The following is a 13,844-nucleotide window of genomic DNA, read 5'->3' on the forward strand; positions in this document are numbered from 1 at the left end:
TATAGAGAGAGAAATTATGTTTGCATCTTTGTCTATAATCCAATCCTGTAATGGTCTCTGAGGTTTTGCTATATATCTCTAAATTGGACTGGATCCCGAATACTTCTAGTTTCTTCAGATATCTGGCTATGAGTCTCCAAACTAATGTTTCAGTCACTAAGAGCAAAGATTGCCCTTGGATCTCCTTGGAAGGGACTATACCAGGTACTGCTCATTACCTGGATGGCAGCCAAAATTCAGGGACTTGAACCTTAGAGACGCATCTCACAGCTGAGAAAGTCTCTGCTTTCTGCTAAGACCTGTCTGTCTTGGCTTAAAAGCCAGCCTAACCAGTTACTAGTTTTGTGACCTTGGGTGAGTATCTAGACCTCAGCTTTCCCGTTGGTGAAATGTGGTAATGATGGTTTCTACTTATGGAACTGATGTGAGGGTTGAATGAGTTGATATGAGCAGAGAAATCAGAAGAGCACATGTGGTAAAAGTTCAGTCCAAGTAACCAGGAGCCTTTACTATTATTACTGGGGAGGAGGATCCCCTTTGGATCATGCAGCCAGGATATGCATTTGACTCCCAGAACCCCTTTCTTTCTGCTCCCGGACATGGCCTGTCTAGAGAATGCCTGCCCTGAGGTGTGGGTGCGGAAGAGCCTGGGGTGTCAGGGCGGGGATGAGGAAGGAAGGAGATGTTTCTGTGGGACTGAATCCCCCACGGATGGGGCCAGGATATGATCCACGTCGCTGAGCCAGCAGCCCGTGGCAGGTGTTCAGGAAATGCTTGAAGGCGGAACGGTCATTGAATGAATGACCGTGACCCTGGAGTCTGCAGCGGGGAGAAGGGGACTTTGGGGGTGGGGGTGGGGCCAACCTGGACAGAGACTTTAATTTTATTGTACATTTCTACTGAAATAATCATGACACTCCCGGAAAAGCCTTTGGTTCCCCCCACAGGTGAAAGGTGTAAAATCCTCACTGTGGGCTGTCATGATATCTGGGGCCAGGTCACCTCTCAGGCCTCATCTCCTCGAACTCAACCCCTCGTCACTCATTTCCCTCTGTACTAGCCACCGTGATCCTTCCTGGACACACCAGGCTCACTTCTGCCTCAGGACCTTTGCACTTCCATGCCCTCTGCCTGGAATGCTCTTCATCCTGATGCCCACGGGGCTTGTTTCCTTACTTCATTCAGATCTCTGCTCAAATGGAATGTCACCTTCTCAGACAGGCTTTCCTGGACCACTCTCAAAAATAGCACACTCCCTCCCCCAAATCACTTGGCTATTTAGTGACCTAAAACTTGTTATTTCTCACAAGTCTGTGGGTTGGCGGGGCTCAGCCAGAAGGTCCTGCTACTTCCATGTGGTGTCAGCTGGGGTGATTCCTATGGCTGCATTCAGCTGGAGCTCAGCCTGGCTGGAATGTCCCTGATGGCTTCAGGCTCATCTCCACGTGGCCTCTGTCTTCTCCATGGGGTCTCCCCAGCAGGGTAGCAGGACCTCTACATGGTAGCCCAGGGCTCTGAGGAGGAGAAAGCAGAAGCTGCCCTCTTAAAGTCTGGCTGTGGAAATCCCAGAATGTCATTTCTGCTACATTCTGTTGATCACAGCAAGTCACAAGGCCGGCTCAGGTTCCGGAGAGCATAGAGACCCTCTCTCTTGATGGGAAGAGCAGCCTGTGTCTATGGAGAGGGGAGAGACAGTTGGCAGCCATAGCTACAGCAAATACAGGAAGTACCATCTCCATCACTGCTGTGTTCCTGGACTAGCAGACGCCAAGTAGACACTTGGGAAGCACCTTCATTGATTCTGTGATGTGCCTCCCACCTTTGCCGCATTTTAGCAAGTCTGAAATCAGGAAGAGTCACAGTCGATGGCGCCTTACAATCGCCATCAGCCAGGCAGCCATGGTTTCGTAGCTGTCACCGCCTGGATGTGATAATCCAGCTGCTTTGAATTGCTTCACGGCTGCTCCCCAGTGGAGGACAGAGGACTCGTGGTGTGCAACAGCAGGGCTGTCCATGGCTCAGGGGCAGGAGTGACTCCATGGAGCCAGACTCTGCTTGTAGGTACAGCTGAGCCAGTTCACATCCCTTGCATTTTCTTAGTTGGCACAGACAAGATAATAAGACACAGATGGCCTTTGCCTTCATGGAACTTATATTTTTGGGAAGATGTAGATAATAAACAAAAATATGATAGTGTCAAAGAGTATTCCTAGATAGACACATGAGTGGTATATGATAAAAATCCATATATTCTAAGTCTACAAAGAGCTCTTGCAGTAAGTGTAAAATAAACATTTTAAGCGATAAAAGGAAATAGAATTTTATTGGCAGTAACCACCTTCCCCCCCCCCCCCCCCCCCCGCTTGTTAGTGGGATAGAAAATGATGCATCTGACAACCAGTGGCACCTCAGTTTGGATGATCTGGGGAGCAAACTGGTGGAAGGAGTGGATGATGGGAAGATGTGTTCATCTCGTGTGTCTGTCTCCCCTCAGCCTCAGCTCCTGGGTTTTGTGTCTGTCTTGGGAAGACAAGTGGGAAATCAGAATTCTAGCCCTGGTTAGATGAGCCACTCCTTGTGACGGGCTTCACACCCACACCAGGCGCATCCTAAATGCTCAGTAAGGGAACACTGGGCCCTAGAGTGTGATCACATCAGCACCCCCACCAGCCCAGGAGGTCTGTAGGAGCAGAGATGAGTGTGAATCATACATCTGGACCAGCACAGGGACTGGCCTAGAGTCGGGTCTAAACAGATGTTTGTGGAATGACCAAATAACTCAGTGAATTATTGGGGGAATGAGCTCGCTCTCTCTCTCTCTCTATCTCTCTCTCTCTCTCTCTCTCTCAACTCAGCTTCTTTGCACGGGCTGGTGCCTTAGCCTGGGAGGCAACTCCCTAGCAGGCCATGATTCACTCCTACTCATCCTTCAGATCTCAGCTCAGATGCCTCCTCCTCCAGGAAGCTCTCCTTGACCCCTGAGCTGGGTCAGGTGGCCCCTTTGTGCTCCCACAGACCTCCAGTGTTCCCCATTCCAGTCCAGCTGGCTCTGGGCCTCCACTGTCTGGGGATAAATCTCTGAGTCCTGTGGGGGCAGAGGCCGGGGCTATCTGGGACATTGCTGCGTTCCCAGCACCCAGCCCAGGACAGGGCCTGGAGAGATGCTGAATGTTTGATGAGTGAAGAGAGGAGAGGAGGCTTGGCAGACAGGCATGGGTGCAGCGTCTCTGGCTGGCGCTCTCAGGAGCTGAGAGAAAAACCCCTGGCAGCATGCCAGCCAGTATCAGATGCATCTGTCCTGATGGCCCTGCAGCTGTCTTGGCACACAGTCACCCTGAGCTGTGACCACCCCCTTTTCCTCCGACATGGAGCCCCCATGGGCAGAGCCTGTCCTGATGCACTTCTGGGGCCCTGGCTCATGTCTGGGCACATGGGATCAGGAGCTGGAGGAGAATGAATGGACCTGGTGGGTTTCTAGAGATGCCATCCGAATTTATTGTCTGCATGTAATCGTGACTCTTCTGGTCTGGAGGTCTGTGTGCGCCTGAATGCGGGTGGTTTGTGAGGCTGTTGCATCATGTTTGTCTAAGTTTGGTGTTTCCATAATGACTCTGTATTTGAGGATCTGTGTCCTTGCTTTCCCTCGTGGGCTAGAGGTGTGTGTCTGTGAATTTGGCGGGGAGGAAACCAGGTCTGTGTGTTTGCTGCCTGGAAATGTCTGAAACTATTTTGCAATCTCAGGGTCTCTGCATTTGCGTCTGTCAGCGAGGATGTGAATGAATCTGCATGATTGCTGGTCTGCATTTCCCTCTTGACTGTGGTTTAAGGACGCTGTGCTCTGTAATCAGCAGACTACTCTTCCCCATTCTCAGTGTGGCCTCGAGCTAGTCTCTTCCCCTTCTGGGCCTCCACTTCCTCCTCCGCTGTTTTTGGAGGCTCCTTTCCAGAACTAAGCTTCGAATCCTTCAGGAAAATCCTTTGAGTAGAAGGGACCTCGGGTTACATCGCAGGAAATGGGGGTGGAGGAAGGCTTGGGCAGAGAGGAGGCCAGGAGGAGACAGTTACAAAAGGGCCAGAGGGTCCAGGGGAGGCTTAGAAGCTATAGAGATGGGGCCGGAACTGAGGGGAGCTGGGGGAGTCCCCTGTGGCTGGGGTTCGGGTATCTTGGTCTCTAGAACTTCAGCTCCTTCTCTGTGTGCATCTCAATCCTGTCCTTAGGGTCCCGGCTCTCTGACTCTGAGTCTGTTCTGTCTCTGAGCTGGTCTCTCATTCACTGTGTTCTCCTGCCTGACTCTCCCTCTGTTTTTTTTTTTTTTTCCTGGGAGTCTCTTTCCCACCTCAGCTCTCTTCTCTCTCTCTCTCTCTCTTTTTTTTTTTTTTTTTTTTGGAGGGGCAGGTAATTAGGTTTATTCATTTATTTATGTTTGAGGGAGGTACTGGGGATCGAACCCAGGACCTTGGGTGTGCTAAGCATGTGCTCTCCTACTTGAGCTACACCCTCCCTGGCACCCCACCCCTCTTTTTTCTCATTCACATCTCTTCCTACTTCCGTCTCCCTCCTTGTCCCACTGATGCCATTTGTAATGGTCTTGAGGAAGCCGAGGAGGCAGAAAGCAGAATGGAGGAAGGTGTCCTGGAAGAGTCAGCACCTGAGTTGGGATTAGAAGGATGGGCTGGGGGCTTGGGAGGAGAGAATGTTCAAATTCCAGGGCAGGATGAAGGCCAGGGTCAGGTAGCCTGGAAACCAGATACTGAATTGGGGTGTGGGCACTGCCCCACCGCCACCTTGGGCCACAAGTCCTGGCCCGGGCCAGGCAGGGTCATGCTGGCACAACCTTTGGTGAGGTGGGTAGGTGAGTAGACAGTGCAGAGAAAGGAAAGTGAATGACTTGTTTGGAAAACTGAGTTCTGGGATGGAGGAGAAATAGAGGGTGGAGTGGCCAGCAGGGCCAGGTCCTCAGATGCCAGGCTGCTGAGCTGGGACTTTGTCCTGGGGGTGATGGAGACCACTACCAGGTTTGAACAAGTCTTGGTGTCAGAAAGATCTCTCTGGGTCGCTGGTGGGGGACTGGGGGCCCAGTGAGACCAACCAAGTGAGCAGCTGGGGGTGGGATCCCTGCCCCACCATGGGACCCCGCCCCCTGACATCACTCACATTATTGCACTAGGGCTGGCTGGCCAATAAGCTGCAGCTTGCTATTATAATGGGTCCTAGCAACGGGCCCTGGCCTTGGGCTAACAGGGAGGAGACCCCACCAGCAGGGAGAGTGTGAGGGGAGAGGGAGAGCCTGCAGGGCAGGTGAGTCCCCCCGAGGGCAGAGCTCTCCAGCTGGGCCCCTTGGGTCAGCCAAGGCAGCTGTGTCCAATCCCAATCCCAGCTCCCTCAGCCCTAATTCCACCCAGTGGCCACTGGCTGTCCACCCCTTGCAGTGGGACCCAGGATCTCCCACTTCTCTACCCAGGCCATGCCCAGGGTGCAGGAGGGACTAGGTGGAGCCTGGGGGAAATACCCCTGCCTGGGATAGAGAATCAGACCTGGCGGGAACAAAGGAATAAGAACCTTCTTCTGCAAGGGGTGGGAATGGTGGAGGGGATGGGGGCAGCCAAGGAGATGAGAGGGGAGGCAAAGACACATGGCTGAAGGGAGAGCAGCTCTTCGGAGGGACCTGGGTTTGAATCCTGGCTCTGCCTCTAAGCGGGGACATCACTTTTCTAGTCTGAGTCTCAGTTCATCTCCATCTGATTGGGACAATGATCCCTGACATGAGCGTCTCTCCCAGGGTTCCCTGAAGAGCCTTAGTCAATGAGGAAGTGTATTTTAGAGGCGATGGACAAGAAGAGAGTGTGACCAGGAAGAGGGAGGGCCAGGGAAGCTCTAAGGTGAGGAGAATGGGATCTCAGGAGAGAACATCATGACGGCTCCGGGAGGTGGGAGGGGACTTGGCCGAGCATGGCCTGCCATGCAGGGCTCAGTGTTTAATGAGATGCCCGGTGTGGGGGTCTCCCCTACGCAGGCACTTCTACCAGCTGAACCCAAGAATGTCTCCAAAGATGACCTAGGGACAGACAGATGATGGCCCTCATGATGGTCACAGCAGCCCCACAGGGTGGGCAAGGTTATCTTCCAGGGTGCAGACCCTGCAGCTGAGGCTCAGAGAGGGCAGGAACATCACATAGCTAGGATTGTTCATCATGATCATAATAATGACAATGCCGATAACACAGACTACCTGCTCTGGGTCAGGCACAATTTTAAGTGCTGTCTATGTATGAACCCATTTCATTCTCAACAGCCCCGGGAGGTGGTTTGCTATCATGATCCTTATGATCTTACAGTTGAGGCTAGTGAGGCAAAGTTAAGGAACTTGCCCCTAGTCACTCAGCCCTTCCGTGGCAGAGCTGGGGCTAGGTCCTAGGCAGCCTGGCTCCAGGGTCTGGGTCTGATTTGCCATCACTTCACGTTGCTCCCAATCGCAGCAGCAGGAACGCAGTCGCTCTCTGCCTGGGCCCAGGAACTGGGCTGAAGTCCCTTCCTTTGCAGTACTGGCTATGTAAATTGAAGGACCAAGCTTCAGATATTTAGAAATTTCAGTCAGTGTCAGTAGAGCATTAAGCCAAGAGCTGGGCCTTCTAAGTGTGGGGCCCTGTGTGACCGCACGGGTCACAAGTTGCCCATAAAACGGTTCTCATTCCTAGATTATCCCAGAGACTCCTTAGCGCCTCAGAGGCTGGTCAGTCACTAGCAGAGAAGCAAACAGGCTCAGAGAGTGCCTCATTTTACCCCAGGTCACACAGCAAGTTAGCCGTGGAAATGGGATGTGAACCGGAGCCTGCCAGACTCCAAAGCCCCCACCCCACCCCACCCCACCCCCGTCCAAAATGCACCCCAGGTTTTTAAGGAGGAGAGGGCTGTGGGGTTCTCGAGGGACTTCCTTTCTACCCCTGGTGTATCTCTCTCTCTCTCTGCCTCATGCCAAGGCCCAGGAGGCGTGAACTGCTCCCTTCCCACCCCTCCCCCGCAGACGCTGAGGCTCCTGCGTCAGTCCGTGACTCTCCCACATCCCCCGCGCCGCTGAACCGCTGGTCACCATGGCTACTTCCAAGTTGCCAGCGGTGCCCAGGGAGGAGGAGACCACCATACTGATGGCCAAGGAAGAGCTGGAGGCCCTGCGCACCGCCTTCGAGTCGGGCGACATCCCCCAGGCTGCCTCCCGCCTCCGGGAGCTGCTGGCCTCCTCGGAGAGCATCAGGCTGGAGGTGGGCGTCACAGGCGAGTCGGGCGCCGGCAAGTCGTCCCTGATCAACGCCCTCCGCGGCCTGGGAGCCGAAGACCCCGGCGCGGCTCTCACCGGCGTCGTGGAGACCACAATGCAGCCCTCGCCCTACCCGCACCCGCAGTTTCCAGACGTGACCCTGTGGGACCTGCCAGGGGCCGGCTCTCCCGGCTGCCCCGCCGACAAGTACCTGAAGCAGGTGGACTTCGGCCGCTATGACTTCTTCCTGCTGGTGTCCCCGCGCCGCTGCGGCGCCGTGGAGATCCGCCTGGCCTCCGAGATCCTGCGCCAGGGCAAGAAGTTCTACTTCGTGCGCACCAAGGTGGATGAGGACCTGGCGGCCACGCGCACGCAGCGGCCCTCGGGCTTCAGCGAGGCGGTGGTCCTGCAGGAAATCCGCGAGCACTGCGCCGAGCGGCTGCGCGGGGCTGGCGTGAGCGATCCCCGCATCTTCCTCGTGTCCAACCTCTCGCCCATGCGCTACGACTTTCCGCTGCTCGTGTCCACCTGGGAGCACGACCTGCCCGCGCACCGGCGCCACGCCGGCCTGCTGTCGCTGCCCGACATCTCACTGGAGGCCCTGCAGAAGAAGAAGGACATGCTCCAGGAACAGGTGCTCAAGACGGCCCTGGTGTCGGGCGTCATCCAGGCTCTGCCGGTGCCCGGGCTGGCGGCTGCCTACGACGACGCGCTGCTCATCCGCTCGCTGCGCGGCTACCACCGCAGCTTCGGCCTGGACGACGACTCGCTGGCCAAGCTGGCGGAGCAGGTGGGCAAACAGGCCGGGGACCTGCGCTCGGTCATACGCTCCCCGCTGGCCAACGAGGTCTCCCCTGAGACTGTCCTGCGGCTCTACTCGCAGTCTTCCGACGGTGCCATGCGGGTGGCCCGGGCCTTTGAGAAGGGCATCCCTGTGTTTGGTACGCTGGTGGCTGGAGGCATCAGCTTCGGCACCGTCTACACCATGCTCCAGGGCTGCCTCAACGAGATGGCCGAGGACGCCCAGCGGGTTCGCATCAAGGCCCTGGAGGAGGATGAGCCCCAGGCTGAGGTCAGCCTGGAGGCGGCTGGTGACAATAGTGTGGAAAAGCGGGGGTCTGGGGAGGGGAACAGTGAGGAAGCCCCGCTCTCGGCCCGCCGGAAGCTCGGCCTCCTTCTCAAGTACATTCTGGACAGCTGGAAGAGGCGGGACTTGTCCGAAGACAAATGAAAGTGCAGCCCCCACCCCCGCCTCACTCACACACCAAGCCTTAACAAAACCAACCCAGCAAACAAAAAAGGCTGATGAGAGATGCAGTTGCTGAGGGGCGGGGTGTGGAGGGCCAAGGGAGGCAGGTGGGCCCAAGTCCCAGAGGGGATATCCTGACCTGGGGTAGGAACTGACCTTGGGAAGGAGAGGTTCAAGGTGTGGATAGGGGGCCAGGGCTCTTTAATGGTCTCACTCTTCCTGGTCCCCAAGTGGCCAAGGGGGATTTGTGGGGTGAAAAGGCAGCCTGGCCTGGATCCAAGACAAGAGCACACTATCAACCTAGGTGGGTGGCTGAGTAGGGACTGGGGCCTGCAACCTTGTGTCCTATTTGGAGACATCACCCGTGTCCCAAAGGCAGCCTTTGGCAGGGGAGGGGCAACCAATTGGAGCCCGGGATGCGCACAATGATGCCTAGCAACTGAGTTAAACAGGAAGATGGGACATCCTGGGCCAACCCTGCTGCCTGTGAGTGATGGTGGGACTGGGTGGCAGAGTGGGGGAAGCCAGTTGGCCACTGGGCTGGCCTCTGTGCGTAGCCTGGGGAAACAGAACGGGAGTGAAGGTGGAGAGAGGGTGGGTGGGTGCTTCTATGAGCATCCAAGGGGGGAGGATGCAGGGGCACAAGCGGCCACCTAGAACAGGTCTCGTTTCAGAAAGATGGTGAGTGTGTCTGTGGGTGGATGTGTGTGGCGATAAGCTTGCTGATGTGTCTGTGATTGGGAGGAGTCTTGGTAAGTCTCCGTGATTTTGATGCTGTGGGTCTAAGATGGTGAGTAGTTGGCTGAGACTGGGGTTCCCAGTCTGTGTGCTTGGCTGCTTGGCTGCGTGGCCGTGTGTGAATGATGAGATGGGTCTGAGAGTGAGGCCACCTGGTGGGATTTCTGAAGCTGCACGAGGCTTCGAATGACAGAGAGTGTGCAACACACTGAGTGACGGTATCGGTCTGGCCCAGGCATCCCTGGAAACCCAGCTCCTTGGTACAGCCTCTCGGTCTGTGCTTGGCTCTCCAGCCGGGATGCAAGAGTGAAACTGACACCTCATCTGCTCAAGCTGAATTTATATGCTGAGTCAAGGGTCACAATGTTTAAAAAATTAAAGAACCACCAGACTGGAGGGCTTGGACAGGAAAGATTGCCCCAAGAGCTTCTGTGGGCTTAGATGAGGATCAGGGAAGAGTGGAATTTAGGTGCAGTTCTCTTTAGGGTGAGTTTCCAGGAATTCACTAGGCAGCTCTGGTACAGTGGAGGTGGCCTTACCCCAGGTGCCCACCAGTACTCCCTGAGGATATTCCGGGATCTGGTGATGGTTCTAGCCTCATCTGGGGGCCTCAAACTACCCCTGAGTCTGGGAAACAGACTAAGAGGTTCCACTTATACTTGGAGGATTAAAGAGAGGGTGTCAACGCTTGTTCCTAAAGAGCTCCTTGCTTTGCAAAAAGATTTCTTTCTTCCCAGAACGCCTCCCACTGTCTCCATTGGGACTATCCGGGTTTCACATGGACCTTTCTGCACCAAAGCTTTGTGGGTGATCATGGTAGGGATATCTCAGACCTCCAGATGCACAAGAAAGATGATTCCTTCCAAATCCATTCCAGAAACAGCCCACATCCCTAGACCTGTGAACCCTCAGACATCATTTTGAGCACAGGGCGACTGGCCTCCAGTGTCTTGGACGGAAAGGTCAGGCGTGAATATAGTGCATGCTCTCACCGCACTGGGTCTAAGGTCAAGAGAGAATGGGTTACTTTTGTCTCCTGCCTCCAACTGTTGGTCTAGTCTGGTCCCTTCTTTCTCCATCTCTCCCTTCCCCATCCCCGGTCTCGACCCTTGGCCCCTGTTCCAGCTCAGACGTCACCCTCCCCACCCAGGTCCTGCCCCCCAGGGCCCTCACCTTGCCTCCCAGGCACCAGTCTCATGTACCATAAATAAGGCCACAGAGGGCTCTTTCTAATGTCCACAGACCTCCCCCTCCCCTGCTCAGAAACCTTCCATGGCTACTCACAGATCAAGATCCAAGCCCATCCCATGCTGGCCTCTGCCTGAACCTCGTCTGCAGTGAGACCCTGAGTCTTCCTAAAACAGCAGAGCTGAGAGGGCTCTGAGGAGTCCGCTCTCCATTCAATAGGTGAGGAAACTGACACCCCCACCCCTCACAGAGGGGAAAATGAAGGCTACAGAGGGGACCTGACTTGCCCAGCATCATCCCGCAAGTCCCTGGCATGGCTGGGACTAGAAGCAGTTGTGCAATCCCAGGAGGTGAGTGCTGCTGCCCCGTCCATCATACCAGCGAGGACTCAGAGGCCAAGTGGCAGGACAGGGCTTGCCTGAGTGCCCACTGTGGTTCCTGAGCAGACGTGGGTACTCACAAGCCAGACAGTGCAGGTGAGCAATGTGTCCACTAACGTACCAGACCCATCGGGCCTCTTTTCTTAAAGTGGTCCTGGCACATAGTGGGGCTCAATTGTGCAAAGATTGGGGGCGGTTTGTAAGACAAAAGCATCAGAGGGAGCTGGTCCATATCCTGGCTCCGGTGCAGGCTGTGAGACATTTAGCAAGTGACCTTTACCTCCCTGAGCCTCTGTTTTCTGCTCTGTAAAGTGAGGACTTGATGAAATGATGCATGTGGTTAGAACAGTGGCTGGCCCAGGGTGAATATTAAACATTAAGCTTACCAGCAATGGATGAGGATTCCAGCTCTGAATCGCTGCCCTGTATGGCAGTGATTGATCCTAGTGCCTCGTGCATGGTCAATGCCCCCCAGAAGTTAAGAATTTGAATTCTAGCATCAGGAGACCTCATTCCCATTCCCAGTATCCCCATGCATGAGCTGGAGGCCTCAGGCACGTGATTCACCTTCTCAGTGCCAAGTGTGGGTAGGAAGGGAATCTCCTTTTCTGGCTCTTCTGAGGCATTTATGAGATACTCCAGGAGGAGAACCTGGCAGTGATGAACAAATGTGAACTAAGATAAAGCACTAGCGCTCGGCCTGGCATACTGTACCACTCTCCGCGCTATTACTGGTGATGCCTCAAATATTTCGGGCATGCTGAGGGATGGAGAGAAAGCAACTCAGAGTGAAAATCCTCCCTTCCCTGTCCTCTCCAAGGGCAGCAAGTCCTGAAGACAGAGAACTGGGGGTCGGGCAGCCCACGGCAAGCGAAATTTTCCTATCATGCCTCAGCCAGTCCAAAATACTGGAGCTCTCAAGGGACACCAGGGCTCTGAAGGAAGCCTTTGAGGCAGGGGACCTGCCAGCCATAGTCACTAAGTTACAGTCTACACTTCATTTGCTGGAGAATGTCCACCTGGACATTGCTTTAACTGGGGGGACAGGCTTGGCAAGTCAACCTTTGTCAATGCCTTCGGGGGGCTGGGGGACGAGTACTCCAACTTGGCCTACACAGGCGTGGTGGAAATGACTGTGGACCCTACGCCATCCCCGCACCCCAAGTACCCCAACATTGTCATCTGGGACCTGCCAGGCATAGGCGCACCGGCTTTCCGGGCTGACAGATACCTCCAGTACAACTTCTTCCTCATCCTTAAGTCAGAGAGCTTTACTGCCAGCCACGCCCAGCTGGCCCATGAGATCCTGTAGCAGGGCAAGTGTTTCTACTGCGTCCGCTCCAAGGTGGACATGGACATCGCCGCCTCGCGCAGTTGACCTCGCCTCCTTCTTGGAGGAGAGGGTGCTCAGCCAAATCTGGGATGACTGTGTGTGGTGGCTGGAGGGTGAGGGCCAGGCTTTGGGGGGCTAGATTCTAGAGGGATTGCCCACCCCTTCCCCTGCATCATCTCGCTGAGGCCCAGAGTGGGGAGAGGGGCCGCCTAGCGTCACAGAGTATCACAAAGTGGGACATTGCTTACAGCTGCCATTTCCTAAGGAGTTGGCACTTCTGAGTCACTGGTGACAGAGCCCAGTCACTTGCATTAAGGAACCAAAATGTAGGTACTGGCTTGTGTATTTCCCAAGTTAGAGCAGTGCCAATGTGATCCATCCATGTGGATGCTGGCACGTGTCGCTGGTGGCAGGTGACGTGTCTTAAGGGCTCACTGCAGGCCAGGCACCACTTTTTGAACTCAGTTCCCCACCATGACGACATCCCCAGGAGGTAAGGACAATAATCCCCTTATTTTACAGATAAGAAGCCCAGAGAGGTTTCGTAACTAGCCCGAGGTCACACAGGGAGTAGGGAGCAGGCTGGGATCTGAACTCAGGCAGCCTGGCTCCAGGGCTGATGCTCTTAAACCACGTGCTGTGCTGACCCCCGGCAAATGCTTGCGCAAGGCAGCTGGGCCTGCTGGGCGCAGACACCCACTGAAGGTGCTCTTGCCTCCGGCAGCGGAGGGCCTCAGGGACCCCCAGGTCTTCCTGCTCTCCTTGTTTGAGCTGGGCAAGTATGACTTCAGCCTGCTGGAGGAGTCAATGGTGAGGGGGCTAGAGAGCTGCAAGCGGCCCGCATTCCTGGTGGCCCTGCCCAACGTTCCAAAGCCCACACTGGAGAGGAAGGCAGCCTCACTGCAACATCACATCTGGCTGGTGGCCACCGTGGCCTGTGGAGCCAACCCGAGTCCAGTGCCGGGCGTGACAGAAGTGGCGTGCAACCTGTACACACTCACCCGCTCCCTGGAGGGCTACCGCCACAGCTTAGGCCTGGACAAGGGCTCCCTCAATAGGCTGGCAGAACAGACGGGCGACCCCTGCACAAGGTCCTGGAGGCGCTTTGGGGCCCGAAGACCAAGTTCAGTGAGGCGCTGGTGGCAGAATTGCTGGGTCAGGCCTCCAGGGATGCCTCAGCGTTCAGCCAGGAGCTCCTCAACATGCCCACCCCGGGTCACCTGGCTGCCTGTGGCCTCTCCTTCGCCATTGTCTACCGGATGCTCCACACCTCCCTGGAGGTGGCCGTCAAGGATGCCCAGAGTGTGCTGGCTCAGGCCATCAAAAACCCCGAGCACAAGCTCCTAGATAAACCTGATCAACAACCCCAGCCCCGAGCCTAGGCCAGCTGCAGGTGGCAGCAAGGGGTTGGGAGAATGCGGGCGCCCATCTGTGGTGTTGGGGGATGGGAAGGAAGAAACTCCAGCTCTCACTCTTCTGGACTGACCTGATGTGCTGTTTTGTGCTTTTGTGCCCTGGGTCTCATGCCCTCTGGCCATTGCCCCTGCTTTCCCTACTCCAGTGAACTCCCACATCAACCAGCGGTCCCCCTGGGAAGCCGGGGGAGGGGATGGGACATGGGAGTGCTCAGTTCTGACAAGGCAGGGAAGAGCCACTAGTCTGGTGGAGAGCAGTAAGGAGGGTGTCCATGCAGGTTGGGGCAT

At 55.6% G+C, this 13,844-nt stretch overlaps 1 protein-coding gene and 1 pseudogene across 1 annotated transcript; both read left to right on the plus strand.

Moving 5' to 3' along the window:
* The first annotated feature begins 7,021 nt into the window (after positions 1 to 7,021).
* IRGC (immunity related GTPase cinema) lies at positions 7,022 to 8,556 on the plus strand. The gene has a single exon (XM_031458781.2). It carries the CDS (start codon positions 7,090 to 7,092, stop codon positions 8,482 to 8,484), a length of 1,395 nt encoding a protein of 464 aa, XP_031314641.1. The 5' UTR covers positions 7,022 to 7,089; the 3' UTR covers positions 8,485 to 8,556.
* A 2,814-nt stretch (positions 8,557 to 11,370) lies between these two features.
* On the plus strand, positions 11,371 to 13,844 carry LOC105090269 (interferon-inducible GTPase 5-like; annotated as a pseudogene).

This window comes from Camelus dromedarius, chromosome 9 (genome assembly GCF_036321535.1).
Source record: "Camelus dromedarius isolate mCamDro1 chromosome 9, mCamDro1.pat, whole genome shotgun sequence".
NCBI classification, from domain to species: Eukaryota; Metazoa; Chordata; class Mammalia; order Artiodactyla; family Camelidae; genus Camelus; species Camelus dromedarius.